This window comes from Poecile atricapillus, chromosome 1 (assembly GCF_030490865.1).
Source record: "Poecile atricapillus isolate bPoeAtr1 chromosome 1, bPoeAtr1.hap1, whole genome shotgun sequence".
In the NCBI taxonomy this organism is placed as follows: domain Eukaryota; kingdom Metazoa; phylum Chordata; class Aves; order Passeriformes; family Paridae; genus Poecile; species Poecile atricapillus.
Genome location: NC_081249.1, coordinates 120,279,905 through 120,300,001, shown reverse-complemented (window position 1 = coordinate 120,300,001; position 20,097 = coordinate 120,279,905). Strand labels below are relative to the sequence as shown.

The following is a 20,097-nucleotide window of genomic DNA, read 5'->3' as shown; positions in this document are numbered from 1 at the left end:
ACTCTGGCCTCTCTTTACATGGAGCTGTGGGAATCCCACATGTAGGAGGAGAGGAAAACCCTCCAGTCAGTAAATCACCCCCCTCACTAATCCTTCCTGTTAAGCAAATCTGCCCACACATTGTGATAAATCCCAGATTAAGATAATCATAAATGTTGTCTGTATTAGCTGCAGTGGGGATTTGGACTGTGCAAAGTTTCTTGGCTTCCTTTAGAATCTTTCAGTAACCCAGTTTTATTGTCCATAAAGGTTATACAAAGTGCTTGCATGAATTAGAATCGGGTTATGATTTATTTAGACACTGGGCTTATATAATGGCCTGCAATAATTTCTCAGACATTGTGTAAGATTTCCCCAAAAGATGAAAAAGACCCATATGGTATCTTCTCAAAACTCTCTATTTGTCTATTTATTTTATTTTTTTTTTTTCCTCTGAGTTCATCTGATGTTCCACTGATTACATTACTTGCAAAATGAATTAAAGCACCAGCTTTGTGTGTGGTGCAGATGTTATGCAACTGGCAGCTATCACAGGAAGAACATTTTGTACATGGCAGTGTGTTCTTGGGCTTCTGAGCACATCTGCCTGCTCTCTCTGCTGACTGTGAGGGAGATTTGGGGCTTCCTCTTGGCAGGAGAAAACCTGAGACAACCTCCAAAGCTGGAGTTTTACCATTTATGCTCATGTTTTCACATCTATACACATCCTCTGAAAACCTGGGATATGCCTGAGCCTAATATAAACTTCTTCTCTTCTCTTCTCTTCTCTTCTCTTCTCTTCTCTTCTCTTCTCTTCTCTTCTCTTCTCTTCTCTTCTCTTCTCTTCTCTTCTCTTCTCTTCTCTTCTCTTCTCTTCTCTTCTCTTCTCTTCTCTTCTCTTCTCTTCCTTCTCTCTCTTCTCTTCTCTTCTCTTCTCTTCTCTTCTCTTCTCTTCTCTTCTCTTCTCTTCTCTTCTCTCTTCTCTTCTCTCTCTTCTCTTCTCTTCTCTTCTCTTCTCTTCTTCTCTTCTCTTCTCTTTCTTCTCTTCTCTTCTCTTCTTCTTCTCTTCTCTTCTCTTCTCTTCTCTTCTCTTCTCTTCTCTTCTCTTCTCTTCTCTTCTCTTCTCTTCTCTTCTCTTCTCTTCTCTTCTCTTCTCTTCTCTTCTCTTCTCTTCTCTTCTCTTCTCTTCTCTTCTCTTCTCTTCTCTTCTCTTCTCTTCTCTTCTCTTCTCTTCTCTTCTCTTCTCTTCTCTTCTCTTCTCTTCTCTTCTCTTCTCTTCTCTTCTCTTCTCTTCTCTTCTTTCTCTTCTTTCTCTTCTTTCTCTTCTCTTCTTTCTCTTCTCTTCTCATATTGCAGGATTAAAAAACACGATGAACACATAAAGGCAGGATAAAATGCTAAACTCATTGTCAAGGTGCTTGATAAATTCTCTTGGATTTTGAGAAGTCACAACTAAATGTTTTTCCAGTAAAATTTACTTAGTCTTGTCCTAATGATTTTCCTTTGTCAGTGTTCCACATTTGCATGTTTATGGGTATAATCCTGCTCTCAAATATTCTTTTATATTGTCTTTCTGATTAAGACTTGAAAGTTTTCACATAAGCTAAAATCCATAAATATTTTGTCCTGAATGTGAATTTATGATATTCATTTTACAGAATATAAAGTATTGAAGGGACTTGCTCAAGATCACATATCACACTTGAGCCATGACTAAACTTGAGGGGTTCTGCCCTTCACATGCCAGTGTTCACCTCCCATGTCAGGAGTGTTTCAATCATCATCCCTCTCCTTGCAGGGAAATATTGTCCATGCATAGAATAAAAAATGCCTGTTAAATGTGTAACCTTCCAATCATGAGTGTGAAATGTAATACAGGGATTTTAAAACACGGGAGCGCATAATATAGATATTTATATATATAAAATATGAAATAAATATATAATATACAATATACAATATGCAATATACAATATACAATACACAATATACAATACATAATACATAATACATAACATATAATATAAATAATACCTAATATAATATATATAATATATAATAATATATAATGTAATGTAATATAATGTAATGTAATATGATGTAATGTACTATACTGTAAATGTAATGTAATTTAATATATATAATATAATATTAATATAATATAATATAATATAATATAATATAATATAATATAATATAATATAATATATACTATATGTATCATATATATATTATATACTATGTATAATATGGTATATATTATACATCATATATCATATATCGTATTATATCTTGTATCATATATCATATATCACGTATTTTATTATATATTATATTAATTAATATTATATTATATTATATTATATTATATTATATTATATTATATTATATTATATTATATTATATTATATTATATTATATTATATTATATTATATTATATTATATATTATATTATATTATATTATATTATATTATATTATATTATATTTTTAACAGGAACTGTGCAAACAATTCCAGTAATAACAGCTGTTGTCCTGGTATGTGTCAAAAAAAGTAATCAAATCTTTCCTACTACAGGATTAAAGTGATGAAACCCCTCCAAATACTCTCAGCACTCCAGGCTTAGTCACTTAAACAAATAAATGTAGTGTTTGGATCATACTAATTTTTAGTTCTTCCTGTTGTTTGGCACAGAGTCAGAAACAGCAACATTTACATGTATTTTTGGATTACTAAACTGGATGGTGCCACTGTGTACAACATGGAAGTGTTGTGGGTTTTTTTTATATTTTCAAGTGAAAATAAGAAGTAATAAGAATCTCATCTATTAAATATGATTCCTTGCCTTTAATTTTAATCCTTCTTTAATTACATAGTTCATATTCTGGAGATTAGCTGTCATTTATCAAGTGTTGGTATCTCCTCCAAATTAATTTTTCTTTTAGTTGTGGTTGAATTTCTGACCATCAAGAGCTGTTTTTCCCTTTGTGAACCAGCTTTTGTTTTTATCCTTTTTGCTCAAGTTGTCTTATAGAATTATTTTCTCAAGTACCTGTGCAGAATTTGTATGATTAGTCCCCAGATGATGGAAAAGCACAGAAAAATAACAGATCCAAGGCTCTGGCTTTGAGCTTTAAACAGCTTTTCATTGAAATTTATTGAGAATAATTCAGAATAATATTGAAACTATCCAATACCTCTGAAGAAACAAAGCTGTGATTGATTGTCCCTAACACCTGAGATAGATTTCCTGCATCACCAAAATTCAGCTTTAGGAGAGAGAGAGATGGCTTGAGCCTCCTCATGAGTTAGAGCTGACCTGCAGGGCAATATTCAGTTTCTGCAATGAAAATATGAGTTATTTCTCCCTCTTCCATGCTCACATCCTGCAAAGGCTTAGATAGATGGGTTAGATTATTTCTGCCCCTCGTGGTGAAATTCTCAGATAAAATCTTTCACAGTTATACCCTTCAGATCCTCACATGAGAGCCAAGAAGAAAGGGACAGCTGTTTATATTCCTACACACCAACACTTCATCTGTTTGAGAAGGTGCTTTTGTCTGGGCTCATATTATATTATATTATATTATATTATATTATATTATATTATATTATATTATATTATATTATATTATATTATATTATATTATATTATATTATATTATATTATATTATATTATATTATATTATATTATATTATATTATATTATATTATATTATATTATATTATATTATATTATATTATATTATATTATATTATATTATATTATATTATATTATATTATATTATATTATATTATATTATATTATATTATATTATATTATATTATATTATATTATATTATATTATATTATATTATATTATATTATATTATATTATATTATATTATATTATCTGCAAGTGTTTTGGAGAGAAGCATAGTGAGAAAATGAGCTCATCTTTGTTCCAGGTTGGAAAAACCACCTGTAGTAGGTCAAGTGTTGGAAAAAAAAGGGCAAGGAACTGCAAAGATACAATTTATACTGCATATAAAAAAAATCAGAGGAGAAATTCATTGAATTCCTACCTCATAAAATTGTGGAGCAGTGCAGGTTGGGAGGGACCTTGAAGGATCATCTGATCCAGCCATTCATGGGAGTCTGGGTTGAGTTGTTTTGACCCTTGTCCAGCCACTTCTTGAAATCCTTCAGGGATGGAGACTCCCCCACGTTCCTGTGGAGGTTGTTCCACTGACTGACTATTCCCATTGGGAAATTTGTTTTTTTTTATAGAATCAGAGAACATTCTGAGTTGCAAGGGACCCCCAAAAGAAAATTTGTTTCCCACCCTCTCAGTCTGTAATTGCATATATTGAATTTATCCTCATCCTAATGAAGTTTCAAATAAAACAACTTTATATTTTGGAAAAAAACCCCATAATCATCAGAATGAAATCCCTTCAAGACTGAGATAAATTTGTGGGTTTTTTTAAATGCTTTTTTTTTGTTGCCATATGCATGTATGGCAAGATGAGAGTACAATTCTTTAATTGGGAAGTCTATCCACAGCCACAAAATTGACATATATAAAGAAAACTGTTATTTCAAATATGCCAAAAAACGTGCCCAAGCAGCAGGAGCTGAAAACTTTAGACTAATGCTTTTATATAAGGTTCCTCTGAAGCTTCAGAAATCAGCTGTTCCTTATGCAGCCTGCCATGGAATTTAATTTAGAACATGTAAAAAATGTCAGAAGCACATTTAAGAAAATCACTACCTTTTATTATTTGGTTTAAAAAAATTATTTTATGCCAAGGTCTTGAGAAATTTTGTGGCCCATGTGTAATATGGAAATACCAGTAAGTGAACGTTTCATTCAGTGTGTGGCCTCAGTTATTACGGTGCTGATCTGTGTAGAATTTGAGGCACCACCATTTCATTTTACAGCTCTACTTATAGAATAGCTCAGTTTGCAGAGAGATTAAGGATTTTATTAGAAACCTTCACCCAATTTCTTTGTTGGTCTACTTTGTTTCAGAATCCCTTTTTGCATGATTATTTCCTCCAGAAGACATCTTATAAATGCCATGGGGAAATACACTGCTGTATTCAAGAGAGTAGAAAAGCTCTTTGGAAAATCCAAAAAGAGCCTCAAAATGAAAGAAAACCACTGACACACAACCTCACACACAGGCTCATACAAGCACTGAGGCTTTTAGTTACTTTTCTTTTACTCATGTCACTCTTAGGTTCCCAGAATGAACATTTAGTGCAAGACACTCTTCCAAAAAGTGTCTAAACCATGTTTATTCACAAGCTTTTCTTTTAGTCTCAGCACTTAATTGACTTCAGTCAGCGTTTGAGGAGAGCTTACCAAACCCTTGAAAAACATCTCTTCTGCCCACAAGAATCTCCTTTTTGCCAAACTATGGATTTCCTGCTGTCCAGAGCAGTGTGTCTCTCTGAATCACAATCCTCTCGTGCTGGAGGGGAGGTAGCAGAATATTTTTGATTTCTGGGAAACTCTCAGCCTGCAGGTTGGATTTGCTGGAAGGTGCTCAAGGTAACATGAAGTTTGGGTTTATAAAAAGTGGCAGGCAGGGGAATTGATGGTGGATAGAGCATATAATCTGTGATGCCCTCCAAGGAACTGGAGAAGCTGTGTATGAAGTCTATCTCAAAAGTACGAGGAGCCAGAGTCTGGATTGTTATCCCTTGACTCTGTCTGATGTTCAGGCAAACACTCACATGCACATAAAAAGCCTGGTGGCTTTTTAATTACTCACAATTCCTGCCAGAAACCCACCCTGACTTCCTGCAGCTCTTCTGCACCAGCAGCACTCCTGACCCCGGCAGAGGATGCAAATTGCTCAGCAAAAGATTCGAGAGTTTTTTTTTTAAGGAGGTAAATGCCTTCTTAAGTTTATCTGCACAAATCCTGGAGTTCCAGATCACCTCTATTCCTGCTGCAAATGTGGTTTTAGCAGTGGATTAAGTCTCTCAGAGATAGATTATGTTCTGCACACAGACATCCAAAGGCTACGAGAATTTGTGTGGAATCGCCTTGAGGTAGGTTGGGATGTATATTTTGGCACAGAGACACTCAGGAGGAACATGAAGAGCACATGTGCCAGAGCTGCTGATGCTTTAAAGCTCCAGCACTGAGCAGGACAATAATGCTATTAAAAATATGTATTTTCTGTAATCCTTAAATCCCTTCTTAAGCGAGGAGCTCCAAGTGAGGTAGCTATTCTTGGCACTACAGTGATAATGCTGAGTAGTCTAATATTTCCTAAAATGAAGGTTGGATGAAAAGCCTGAACAAACTGAGAGCCTGAGAAATGCTGATCCAGGAAAATGTGCCGACTCACATTTTACTGTGTATTTCAAACGACCTTCATCACTTCTAAGAGCAGAAGAGGCAATTCTGCTGTGCTTTGCTGCCCATTGTATTGCAGAGAGGTGTCATCCCCACAATAATATTATTATTGATTATATTAGTAAAGAAACCCCCTCTACCCTTAAGCCTGTGTTGGACTGTGTACTCCACAAAGTTGTAATTAGAAAAGGCTCCTTTGTCTGGCAGTTAATGCTCTGACAAATGGAAAAGAGAGGGAGGAAAGCAGTTCCTTATCATCCCTGTGCAGGGAGCACCTGACACCAGGAAGGTGTCTCCAGTGCTCCAGCTGGATATGTTTGACCAGCCACTACAAAATTTCTTCCTTATCAGATCTTTTATGTGCCTCCTCAAATTTAACATTCCTTTTTTTTATTTTATTTATTTTTTTCTTCCCCCCAATCGACTGGTGATGCAACAGCGTTTTTATCTGGGATTTTGTTCCTGAAATAAAAACAGCGTTTCCTGAGTTTTAAATTGAATCTTCAATGAACCTGGAGCTCCTTGCCACAGAAATGGAAATGGAAATGCCAGTGTGAGCAGAAGATAAGGTCCATGTGTGAGTCCTCTGTGTGAGTCCACAGCAAATGTTTCTCGGGCACCCACGTTACTCATGCATTGCTCACCCTGGGGCTGGAGGTGTTGGTAACACAACAATGCAGGAAAGACAGTCTTACCAAAAGATGACAGTGGAATTTATTTCAAATGGCAGAGACAGCTCAGCAGTAACATTTAACACCGACTTGATGAAAGTGCTGCAGTGATTAGTAACAACTCTCACCCACTGATAGGATGGTCACGTTCTCTTGACTGCCCTTAGTCAAGCTTTCTAGAACTGAAAATAAGAATATTGGATTTAGGATTGGATCATGCTTTCTCTCAAGTACTGTTGTGTTATGAACATGAGAGAATCTTTTATTTCCTTATTTAAATTTCTTAACTCTGTGTGTACCTGAAGCTTATTTTCAGGGTGAACAGAAGTTCTGGATTTAAAATATGTTATTGACTGGACTTGAATGGTGACTGGAGGTCCTTACTAATGGAATATTTATTAATCATAGTTCTTTCACTCATTTATAAATGGCATTTTTGTGCAAAAACTTCTGTGCACTGACAGAAGCAAAACGGCACATGGGCTCAGGCAGATAATTGAGTAAAATCCTGGGATGAAAAGTTTCACATTGTTTTGATGAATTAAGGACGTGCTGACAACATTTTAATTTGCCTTCAGCAAAAATTAAAATGCTGAGTTCTGCTCACAGCAATTAGGTAGTCCTTCAGCTTCCCACACACATGTCCATAAACATAATTCTTCTTTATCCTGGTTCCAGTCCTGCCAGATACTGAGCAGTCTGCATTGGACTTTTTTCATGACCTTAAATTGTGTGTTTAGCATTAGACCTGGAAGTTGGTTTAGGTTCATATTTATAAATCTTTGTTTAGTGCTGAGACAGAAAGAATCTGAATGAATTCTTCACCATGTGGATTTGGAAAATGTGTTTGAAATGTGCTTTATACATTGCCAGAGTTTGGTTTAAATGTTCAAGACAACACAGAAGGCTGGGTTTGGGGAGGAGGCTCAGAGCCCTGTTTTGTCCCTTTTTTAAATAAGAGCATTTGTGGTGGTCAGAAATGAATGCAAAAGGAGTTTTGTGATTTGTTTTTTGATTGAACATTTAAAAGAGTTACGTGGTAGCACTCCTAGAACTGATGCAATTGCAGTCCTGGGCTAGCAAGCCAATGCTAGAAGGAATTCTTAATATTTTGGGGAAACATTTTGGTCTCCCTGGAATGAAACACCAATATATTGACCCTTTCAATGAAATATATTGACCCTTTCAATGGAATATATCAATTTTCACAATTTTTTGGAGGCTGGGAAAACTTTTCATCTGGTTACAATTTCCAGGCAGAAGTAGAGATCCAGCAGGAATAGGAGAAGGATTTATACATGGATGGGGAGGAGAAGGTTCAGGTGCCTGAGCCATTCGAACAAGGATTGCACCAGAGGGGTTTAAACACAGCACCAGCCTCCTTCAGGACAGATTTCACTCAGCCCCTTTTCCTGCTTTTTCCCTCTACTCATTTTACAAATGAGTCAAACACTTCACTGGGCCAGCAGGGACAAGGCTGGCTGGGCAACTTGGGGGGAAAACCATCAAAATAAACAGAGCTGAAAACACATCAGTGCTTTTCATTACCTGACTGCCAGGGCAGAGTTTCCCCTCAGTTCAGGACATACGTGAGGTGGAACAGCTCAGAGAAGGGACTGGCTGAAGGCCACTCCTTTTGTAAAATCCTAAATTCTTTGTAAAATTTTTTTGTAAAAGCCTAATTCAGGATGGATTTGTGAACCTACATCTTCCATCTCACAAGCAGAGTCTTCAGTGCCGGTCCCAGAGCACACTCTAATAGAATGTCTCCAGCTTTTTGCAGGATAAATAAGAGAAATAACTAAATAAAATTTGTCTTCTGATCCCACTGCGCAGCCAAATGAAAATATAAACCACTTTTTTCCCAAACTAAGCTTCTTATTTTTTAGCGCTATTTAAATTTCCTTTTAAATTAATTGTGCCCTGGAAATCCCTGGAAACACTGGAAAAGTGCTGTGGGTGGAGAAGATGCAGCCATCAACCTGCAGCTCTGCCAGGTTTGTTTTTGCTCTGCTTCCTGGGTTCTGTGAGCATCAATGATCTTTGATAGAATTTGGCTGCTCTTTCTACCAAAGCAGGACAAAGGGCTGGTACACAGGGGGCCACTCCAACTTTGTGTCTTCCATGGATTTCCCTGGCTTAAATTCTAGTTGACTCTCTAAGCTACTTTCCCATTTAATTTGAGCAATTGGCTCATCACAGAGGAGCCTGAAGATCTGGGATCTCAGATTTAACCTCTTCCCAAAAAAACTGCTGCTCACCAAGCCTGGGAGCAATTGGAGGTGTGACAAGCTGCTCAGGATAATAAATTCTCATGGAGAATTTAATATATTGGTTTGAAAAAGGAGCTCAGTGTCTCTATCCCTGCTTCCCAGACTCCACTGAAGTGGTTTGGGAAAAGGTCCTCAGCAATCCAAGTCACGCCTGGCTCCCAGCCGAGGCTTGTGTGCACATTGCCTTGCTTTATATCACTTTCTTTTATGAGGCTGCAAAAGCATTTTGCTCTTTAAACAACTTCCCAAAGCTTTTTATCTATCTAGAAAATCAGATTAAAAGGCACTCTTTAGTGTGAGGCAGCTAATTTGTGTTACACATATCTGGGTATAGTGGTGGGAAATGCATTTAGGAATTTACAGCGGTTTTCTCTCTTTCCAGAAAAATGTGTGTGTTAGAGACTTGAATGAAAGGTCCTAACTGTACAGACTGAACAAGAAATATATAAAATCCTTAAACTTTTACTTCTTTCAAGTGATTTTTATCTAAAAATTATTGATTTCTATACAGTATCCCCTTCAGCAAGCAAAATTTCTCCCAGGCTTAAGCACTTGAGACATCATCTATCAAAAGTTATTTTTTTAGCAGATTGGAGTAGTGGCTATTTTTTGCCAAATAAATAATGTTCACACTGAAACAGTTTGACAACAGAACACTGAGAATAAATAAAGTCTCAGTGGAAGTATTCCACAGAGACCCCTGCATGGATCTTGAAGTTTATTGTGGTTATATTCTCATCTGAATTGAGTGTGTAAGTTTTGTCATCTTGGAAGAGCTGTTGGCACTCTGATCTCTCCATTACATGGAAGACAGAAATAAGAAATCCATGAGAGCCAGTGAGAGCCTTAAGTGGCCATACTCTGGGGTTTTTAATTTTTATTTTTCAATATTGGATTTAATTTTCTGCTGTTCGGTGTTGGCTGTGTAGGGAACTGGCCAGGGGACTGCTCTGACTAATTCTGACTGTTCCAGGGGACTGCTAAGGGTCATCAGAGCACAGCCTTCATCAGTGTCCCCATCATCCTCACTGGTTATTAACCTCTTTTAAGGCTGCAATGGGACAGCTCTGCTTCCTAATCCTTGAAGCAGATTTTTGGAAGTAAAATGTCTTCATTTTCATTTTACAATCAGAAAATTTACTCTTTTTTCCTCTGCTGTTTCTTGCTTCTTAATTTAAACTATGCTTAGACCATAAGACTCCCTCTCATTTCGTAGAAAAGCAAATCCACTTCTTTTAGCTACTGCTAAAGGATGAAAAAAACCCCACAAATTAATGTGTTTGAATTGACCAGCACAGAGTCTGACCTCAGTAAATTTACTCTAGATTTAGGTTTAACTTGATTAAATTGTACATCAAAGTGGGCCTAAAGTCCTGTTTCTTTGGACTAAAATTTTCACTCTTTCCCAGAATCCACATGCATCATTTCAAACGCTGCAAAAGCTGCTGTGTAGGCACCAGACAGAGGGAATGAAGTTTTTTTTCTCTTTGTCATGCAAGGCACAGAGTGATTCTCTGCTTTTGTACCAAGTTCCCTCGTGCCCCTGGTGCTGGGAGTAATTTCCATGCTCTGATGCTCTTGCCAGGGTACTTTTTTTGGCAAGAGCCAGCTGGGGTACTTTGGGTGTGAATTGCAAGTTCAGTGTTCAAAATAATTCCCAGTTTCTGGTGAGTGTTGTTGGACAGCACTGGATGTGCTAAGAAGCTGGAATCTTTGAAGGGATTTCAAAAGATGACAGAATTTGTAAAGATTTTGTCCTTCCCCTGCTGGGAATTTGTGTTTGCAAATTGCTTCTTTGAATATGAAATGGAAGAGTTTTCCTTAGTTGAAATGACTAATTCTTAAAGGAAATTATCTATAGAACCCAGCGTGATTTAGCTATGAGAATAATGACAGCTTTCTCTGCCTGATACAGTTTCTCTGTTAGAGATGATAAAAATAAAGTTATCTGGGAAAAACTGGATTATCTGCCAACCCAGTAATGCAGCCTGATGAAGTTGCTTGAGTCAGTTTTCCAGAGTGTTTTCACAGAGATGTTAATGTTGTAGGCAAGGAGGAAACTTCATGGGAAACAAAGATGAAACTTTGGACCTTAAGTCCCCTCTTAGTGACTACTTAGATGAAAACTGCTTCAACTCCCAACAGCCTGTGCTCATTCATCCCTTGAGTTTTACTGACAGCATCAGCTTCACTGGCTGTTTTAATTTTACAAGCATCACTCTTCAATGTAAGCTTTATAATTCAGCTTTTTATAACTTTAAGTTAACTAAGAGTGGTTCCAAAGCAAGGAAAACATACAGTACAGCATTTTACATTTACTAAATACTGTCAAGCTACTGTCACCTCTTTCTGGCAATGCACATAATCTCTTTACTATTTTTGTATATATTAAGGGAAGAAGAGATAGCTATTTTGTTAAACTTCCCACAGCCAGGCTTGGGCAGGAGAAGCTGTTTAGTGTGAAAGCTGGTGGTGTGTGTGCTGTGTCTTTACTGAATTTCAGGCTCTTGTCACCCTCAGCTGATTTCTTTCTCCTTTTGTCTGAGCTGCACCTTGGAATGGACCCTGCAGACCCTACCTGCAGGTATAAAAGAATAAAAGAATAAAAAATAAAAGAATAAAATAATAAAAGAATAAAAAAGCTCAGGAATAAAAGAGCTCAGGTTTGTTTAGACTGAAGAGCAAAACACAGCAGATTCTTGACAGCAAATTTTTTTTCCTTCAGGTGATGATTACAGAACTAAATTTGATTTCTATTTGTGACTTTGTCCGGCATCAAAGTGGAGTTTGTGCTAGAAGTTACCAGAGCACAATGATAACCCACAAGTGTTTCAGCAATGCCTTTCCTCAATAAATCTGCACTTTCCTCAGTGCTTCAGAGACATCCTAACCCTTATCAGAACCAAACCCTTTTCAAATCATAACCCCAACCCTTACCAGACCCTAACCCTTATCAAATCCTAACCCTTATTAAATCCTAATCCTTACCAGACCCTAATCCTTATCAAATCCTAACCCCAACCCTTACCAGACCCTAACCCTTATAAAATCCCAACCCTTTCCAGACCCTAACCCTTATCAAATCCTAACCCTTATTAAATCCTAATCCTTACCAGACCCTAATCCTTATCAAATCCTAACCCCAACCCTTACCAGACCCTAACCCTTATAAAATCCCAACCCTTTCCAGACCCTAACCCTTATCAAATCCTAACCCTTATTAAATCCTAATCCTTACCAGACCCTAACCCTTATCAAATACTAACCCTTACCAGGTCCTAACCCTTATCAAATCCCAACCCCAACCCTTACCAGACCCTAACCCTTTTCAAATCCTAACCCAAACCCTTACCAAACCCTAACCCTTATCAAATCCCAACCCCAACCCTTACCAGACCCTAACCCTTATCAAATCATAACCATTATCAAATCCCAACACTTACCAGACCCTAACCCTTATCAAATCCTAACCCCAACCCTTTCCAGACCCTAATCCTTATCAGATCCTAACCCTTACCAAACTCTAACCCTTATCAAATCCCAGCCCTTGCCAGAACCAAACCCTTATCAAATCCTAACCCAAATCCTTACCAGACCCTAATCCTTATCAAATCCCAACCCTTTCCAGACCCTAACCCTTATCCAATCCTAACCCCAGCCCTCATCAGAGAGCTCCAGGCCTGTGGTGCATTGCTCAGGATGGCCCAGGGAGCCCAGCAGTGCTCAGGGGTTCTGTGCACCCTTGAATCATGTTCTGCAGCCAGACTGATTACTGACACCACATCAAAAGCCCCAGTTCTGATTCTTCTGCTCCTGAGCACGGACCCTGAGAGCAATGCTGTGTCCTTTAGTCAGAGAATGTGGTTATGTGAAGCATGTCTTTGAGGTAAGGTTTTAAAAATTACTTTGTACATCATTAATTTTACCTTCCATATAATAAGCTGTGTTCTAGATTAATCCCTAAAGGCCAAATATTATTGCTGTTACATAGATCCAATGTTCTTTTTTATAATTGGAGAGTTTCCTCAAGGAGAAGGCAGCTTTGCCACATTTATATTAGCCTTCCAAAGAAGAAATCTGCCCACTAAGACGCTTGTCTTGTGAACTTTTAGCTGCGTTATTTTTATTTTTTTTATAATATTTCCTTTAATTCCATTGTTCCAGTAGAATGCAGCTGTTTCAGAGAGTGGAAAGTGATGATGTGTCCACAGAACAAGAAATGGTGCTGAAGGTCCCAGCCAGTGGTTTCAGCTAAGGAGATGGACACAAGCCAGTGGAGGGTTTATGTAACTTCATCTCCTTTTGTACTCAGCACTAATCCCTTTCTTTGTGATGTATGGTATTTTGAAATTTTTTAACATTTCTTTTCATTACTGATAAAAATTTAAGGATAAGAGAGTATGACTGCCTGGTTTATTTGTTGAATATTTTATAGAAACCAGAAACAGCAAGCTTTGTCAGTCAGCATGAAATGTTCCAGTTCTGAGAAAAATAATTGTTTCTTTTTTATTAACAACTAAGCAGTTTTCCAGTCCTGCTTTTCAGGAACACCCAAAACTTGTCCTCAACCTCACCAGTGTTTGGGATATGCAAAAAATGTAAGACTGAATCTGGAGCTGATAAATTTTCCCTTGTAGTATCCTTACCTTCATGTTTGTAGATTCACCCCAGTTCAGCCAAATTCTACTTGTTGTGACACTCATTTGTATCCCAGTTAACTCCAAGAATCTTTTTCAGGATTTATGCTAGCTTTCCTGAAGGAATAAATTGGTCTGATAATACCACAATCACAGTGGGAAAAAAAAGTTAAAAAAAAAATAAACCCACAAAAAAAACCCTCAGAAAACAAACAAAACTCCCCAAACACCCAAACAGTGTGACAAAAACAAAAAAATACCACCAAAAACCCAACAAACAAATAAACAAACCAAACAAAAAAAACCCAAAACAACCAAAAAAACCCCACCCTGAAACATAACTAGAGTATTAAAATCTAATGTCATCACATTTGTGGATTTGAAAGGACAAGTCACATAGAGATCCCTCCCTTGAGGGTTCAGATTCTTTGGCTAAGTGCTTATTTTTTGGTTTTAGGTTTTTTGTCCAACATGTGGGTAATTTTCTGGCCCATTTGTGGAAATGCAAGGCTTCCCATTACAGATAACCTGGGGTTTAAAAGCTGTAATTCTGCAAATGCTACGTTTTAATCTGCGTGCCTTTTCCCTGCCAAATCTTTCCTTCACGCCTATGTGGTCTGACTTGATTCCAGAAAAAAAATCAGGATTGTATTACATGTCTCTTTTTTCCCCCAAAGTTGGCCAGGATATCACTGCTTTTCTCCTGTTTGGGAGTGTAATAATATCATCCACCACCCTAAGGTATCGTGTCATTTGTAATCCTGGAGTATAAATACAGATTCCCTCCTTATCACTCCTAAGAAACTTTTTATAAGGAATTGAACCTCCATGGATACAGAAAGAAACCCCCCCATCTTTTTAACAAATAGATTTGAGATGGTTTATCTGAAATGCTAGAATCTGCAAAATTCTTGGGTTTATTACCTATTGCAAAATGATTTTATTTAATCATCTCAAATCAACTGGCATTTGAGCCTTTCCAACTAATTTAGGAGTTCTGTACTGTATTCTGTCAACATTAGGAGCCTTCCCTGAGAAAGCTTCTGTCCAATTTTTCTTCAAAGGAATGCTTTTTTGGAAGACTTTGTGATTTTATGCTCGGTGTTTTCCAGTAGACACTCATTGCATAAGTCTCCTGCTTTGATGGTTAGTGATGCAGGAAATGGTGATGTAGCCTTGAGGCTCAGCCACTTCCTGCTCTTCCAGGATCATGTTCTAAAATGCAACCAGAACTTTCAAATTAGTTTAGTCTAGAAATACTTGAGAAAACGCTCTACTTGCTAATTTGGAGGAATTTGATATGCAATGGGAGTGAAAAAACATTTCTGTGCTCATTTACTGGAACAAGGATGGGCTATAACATAATGTCTATCTAGAATCCAAACATTTCAGCCTCTGCTTTTGCAGGCAAGTCATAAATCTGGCTTGTAATAACCACTCCCAGCTGCTCACAACTCCTTCCTTTGCTTGCAGGGTTTGGTTTTGGGGTTCCTTGTGATTCCATTCACTGTTGGGACAAAAAGCAGGATGGATTCAGCTGGAATAAGAATTTACTTAACGTGCAAATGCACATGGTTAGGTCTACAATGATCTTTAGGGGTATGAAAGCAGCTGAGTTCTTGTTAACTGAAAATAGTGATTTTATTCTTGGAGAGCACCAATTCTTGGGCTTCTCAAGAAACTTTCATCGGTGGAGTGTGTGCCAGGCACAAACTCAACTAGACTGGGAAAAAGTTTCATTGGTCATTGTGGAATAGCTTGTATCTGATTCATCCTATTCATCCTTACACATAATTAAGTAATCTTCACCTATATTAAACATATTCTTCAAGTTTTTACCCAAGAATGTGAATTATGCTGCAGCAGCACTTTGTATCTGACAAGGGAGCCAGTGCAATTTGTACAGTAATTTGTAATATTTTCATTTTTTTAGAAAAGCTGTCCTTTTAAAGACTTTTCTGATGACCTCCTAAGAGCTTTTTCAATGGGAATGATCACGCTTTTGTATGATGTGCAATGGTGTTTTATTGTGTTTGAGATGGTATCAAATCACTCATTCTTCTCTCAGAGCTGCCACCAAAATTGGGTTTTGATTGAGGATGAGTTACTGTGAGATAGGGATAAAAGGTCAATTGATACGGTCCTGGAATAATTGAGACCACGTTTCTGAGAGATAAGTAGGCAGTTTTATTTCTTTATTTTCCTGATGCAGGAATAAGGCAGCCAGAATAAATACAGTTGGTGGCCGAAGCAGAATTGTTGCTCAGGGATTTCTTGGTGCTCAACTCAGACAGATTAAATTGCATCCAGCAGAAGTAGAAACTCTGCAGTCAGCTGAAGCCTCCACTGGATCCCACACTTCCCACTGCTTCCTGCTAATTAAAACCCAGCAAATGCTCACGTTGTGTTTGGTTACACAGATTCTACGAAGCGTTAAAAAAACTTAAAGCGTATTAACGGCTTCAAATTTAAAACCCATTAGCCACTGCCCTGTTGACCAGCTAAAGAGAATTTCTCAGCACCCCTCTGGGCCAGTGCCACTTCATTCTGCCATGGAAATACAGAAATGTTTGTTGGCTTGGCTAAAAATATTTGGGAATGCTGGCGGTATCCTTGAGTGAGATAACGAGGATGGCTGCTCACTAAAGAGGAGCTGGTCCAATTAAAGATATTGCCTCTCTTTTTTTAGAATGCAAAGGAGCATTTTTTTGTCAAAATACTTTTTTGATCTTATCTTTACTGCCAGAAGATTTTGGTTTTTTTTTTATAGTTTTAATTGGTAGGAGTGTACATTTGTGTGTGTGCGTGTGTTGTCAGAACCAGGATTCTGAAGAAGCCCCTTCAGAACTGAATCTTGCTATTAATTGATAAATTTATATATATTTTCTTATATAAAAAGCTTTTTTTTCTCAAAATGGTAAGGTTTGTAATTCATTGCCTGAACGTTGACCCAATGCTGTGTGAATTGTGGCTCCATCAAATGAAACAGGACCACGGAGCATTTTGAAGAGAAATTTTGCAATATCAGAGCATTGCCTGTTTCCAGATAAAACTTAACAGTTTCTGATGAAATTTCTTTGAGATCTGATGAACAGAAGGCTTAAAGTACAATCAATGGAACGCATATGCAGTGAGAAAGCTGTTTTGACACGACACCTTTGAGTAAAATCCTTGGAACACCAGCTCCAAATCTGCCTCTCTGGCTTTTGACTTGCACCATTTGAACTTTTCTGTTAACCATCAGTCAATCAAGAAAGCAAAAAATATCTGCAGTTTGGATTAAATAATGGATTCACAATCATCTGAAATTATGAATATTTTATTATTTTCAGTTCATGAATATTTACAGGAAGCTCCAGTAATCAGCATCCACAAAAAAGGGTTATTTGCAGCCATGCTCTGAAAGGTCTGAATTCTCTTTATCTGGAACTGACTTATTCTCCTGTCTTTATTTTGTGAGCTTTTGGTCTTCAGTTGAGTCTGCATGTTCTGAGGAAATTCACTGGAGTAGTGCTGAGCTAAGCAGAGAGAACGGTGAATATTCCACCCCAAAAAAAGACAAAATGAAAGATGTTGGCTGTGCACATCCTTATCTTTCCCCATTTTTCTCTTTATGTTTCCCTAGATCATAGATGAAGAGGAAACCCAGTTCATGAGCAACTGTCCTGTTGCTGTGACTGAGAGCACACCTCGGAGGAGGACACGAATCCAGGTGTTCTGGACAGCTCCTCCCGCTGGGACAGGCTGTGTGATCCTGAAGTAAGTATTTTAAGGCATATTGAAGTAAAATTCAGTTAATAAGTCGAGTATTTATTAGAACCAATGGAGTTCTTAATTCTCTTTTCTCCTTGGAGATATTTGACCAAGTTTAGTTCTACCTGCATGGTGAAATGTTAGCAATTTAAAGCCTAAATATTTAAAAGGAACTCCAAGCCTTCAATAACCATTGAGTCAGCAAACTGAAGTGAACTTGTAAGCCTTAAGTTTCACATAAAGAAAATAAAAAAAAAAAAATTAATTTTCAAGACCAAAATTGCATCCCTCTGGTGAGTAAAAAACATGCTGTTAGTTGAGATGGATTTTAGGAATGTTCTGCAAAGTCATGATTGTTTAAATGGACCTTTATGAGAAAAAAAGGATCCATTTGTTTAGAGGGGAACGCTTTCATTTTAGACCTAGTGATCATTTACTGATGTTTTACTATTATTGCACACTCTCAGGTGGAATTATGCCTTTCAAGCAGTAAATAAAGATAACTCTATGTATGTTCACTTTGGTTTTAGAGTCACTCATTGGTCTGTAGAACTAGAGTGCCAGAGAAATGCTGTCCTGTCTCTTAAGACTTTGTTTGCTGTATTTAATTGGACAGATTGGTCAAATGTTCATGGACATTTGGGGTTTCTTTTCCTGCTTTGAATCCATATCTGGGAGAAGCCTTAAAAAAATGCTAAGATGTGCCCTGCAGGAGACCAAAGTATTTCAAAGACGCTTTTCAGTGCTGGGGAAAGTGGCTTTAGGCTCTTAAGGAAGGGCTGTCACCAGGGTTGTGCTGAGAGTAGCTCAGACCAATTCAGGAAAATGTTTTATTAGAATAGGAATTGATTTCTGGACAGGCAGTGAAATTGCCACCAGCAAAACTGTCCTGTGGCTGCTTTCCTTTCACCCTGTGCTTCACTTCTCCTCCTGCTGATGGGCAGGAGACAGAAACTCTCCTCTTCCACATCTCTCAGGGTTATTTGGACTCAGCTCTGGCTGTGGAACAGTCTCAAATCATCCTCAGTGTGCTTCTACTTGCTGCTTCTTGGTTCCAGCAGGATCATTTTAAGAATCCCCAGGTTTAATGTGCACTAAAGCAGCCCAAGAACACACTCACAGTCTTTACAGCACACTCAGACAAGTGTACATCAGGCTGCAATAAAACCTAACTTGTGTTATGTTTATGGATGGAATTTTTTGAGAGTTCCTTTGGCAATCCAGAAGATTCCTTGAGTGCTGCTGAGCTTTTTATCAGCCAAGCTCCTTGGTCTTCCCCCAGGACTGACCCCCTCTTGGCTGCACAACCAATATTGCTTTTTAAGTAAATTAATAATAAGGTGATGATGCTTCATATGGCTTTTTTAAAGAGACAAGATTTAAACTTTAATTCATTCAACAACACAAGCTGATGGATTTGTTTTAGTTTTCATTACTGTCCTAAATGAAATTGCCATTACAAAAAAAACCCAAAAAACCAACCAAAAAAAAAGCAAAGCCACTAAGGTCTATACTTTTCTCACTGAAACTGAAACATCTGTGGCTGAAGTTGATTCAGGGACCTGCTGGAACTTTTCAGAGAAGGAGTGCAGTAAAGTACCACCAACTGCAGGATCTTGATAAGTGTTTCTTCTCTCTCCTCGCTGCTGCTCAGGTCATGCTGGATGTTCCACACTGATTTTTTTTCTGTGAAGTACTCGAATCCTTGCAGCTCTTACAAAATGGAACAGTCAGAACAGCAGTTCTGATGTTCTGCACATGAAAGTATGAAATTGCCACTGCCTCAAAGAGTGTGCAGAGTGAAGCACAACCTCCTCAGGCTGCTGGGTGTGCATCAGTAGTGCCAAAAAAACACTGAAGTGCCAATAAAGAGCTGGATTAGCTGACTGCCACCAGCCCTCATAACACAATTGGGAAAAGAAAAGAGAACCTTGGAACGGCAGGTTCCAGGAAAACGACAAATTTTGGTGATATGACCACCATATTGATATTATGATATGATATATATCCATAATATATTATAATATGTTATTATAATACGATATCTAGTGCACTGTGGGTGTTTTGGTGTGTGTGTGCTGCTGAAAAGTGGAAGTTGTTAAGATTAAAAATTTCTGTTTTAAAATTCACCTGTTAGGTTTCTGTGCTCTTCAAAATGCATTTGCTTTCTAGGACCTTTGAAAACCCACTTTTAAAACCTCCTTGAGGAAAGTTTATGCTTATTTTTGCAGTGTGCAATTATACAGAAAATTATTACACAGGCAATAGAGCAGTGGCAGATCCTGGTGGTGTTCGTGTCATCACAATGAAGTAGAGAAATTTTCAGGGTTTTGAACCCTGTCTTGGTCAATCTGTTTTAATATCTTGTTGAAGTGGGTGCAAATTGTTTTAAGAAACACCCTTTTTTCTATATATAAAGTTTCAT

At 37.5% G+C, this 20,097-nt stretch overlaps 1 protein-coding gene across 1 annotated transcript in view; it reads left to right on the top strand.

Annotated features, from left to right (window-relative positions):
- SPON1 (spondin 1) overlaps positions 1-20,097 on the top strand; it is a 181,533-nt gene that overhangs the window by 18,494 nt on the left and 142,942 nt on the right. Inside the window, exon 3 of the mRNA XM_058829221.1 lies at positions 17,545-17,678. Coding sequence (XP_058685204.1) covers positions 17,545-17,678 — 134 coding nt within the window. The remainder of the gene's footprint in view (positions 1-17,544; positions 17,679-20,097) is intronic.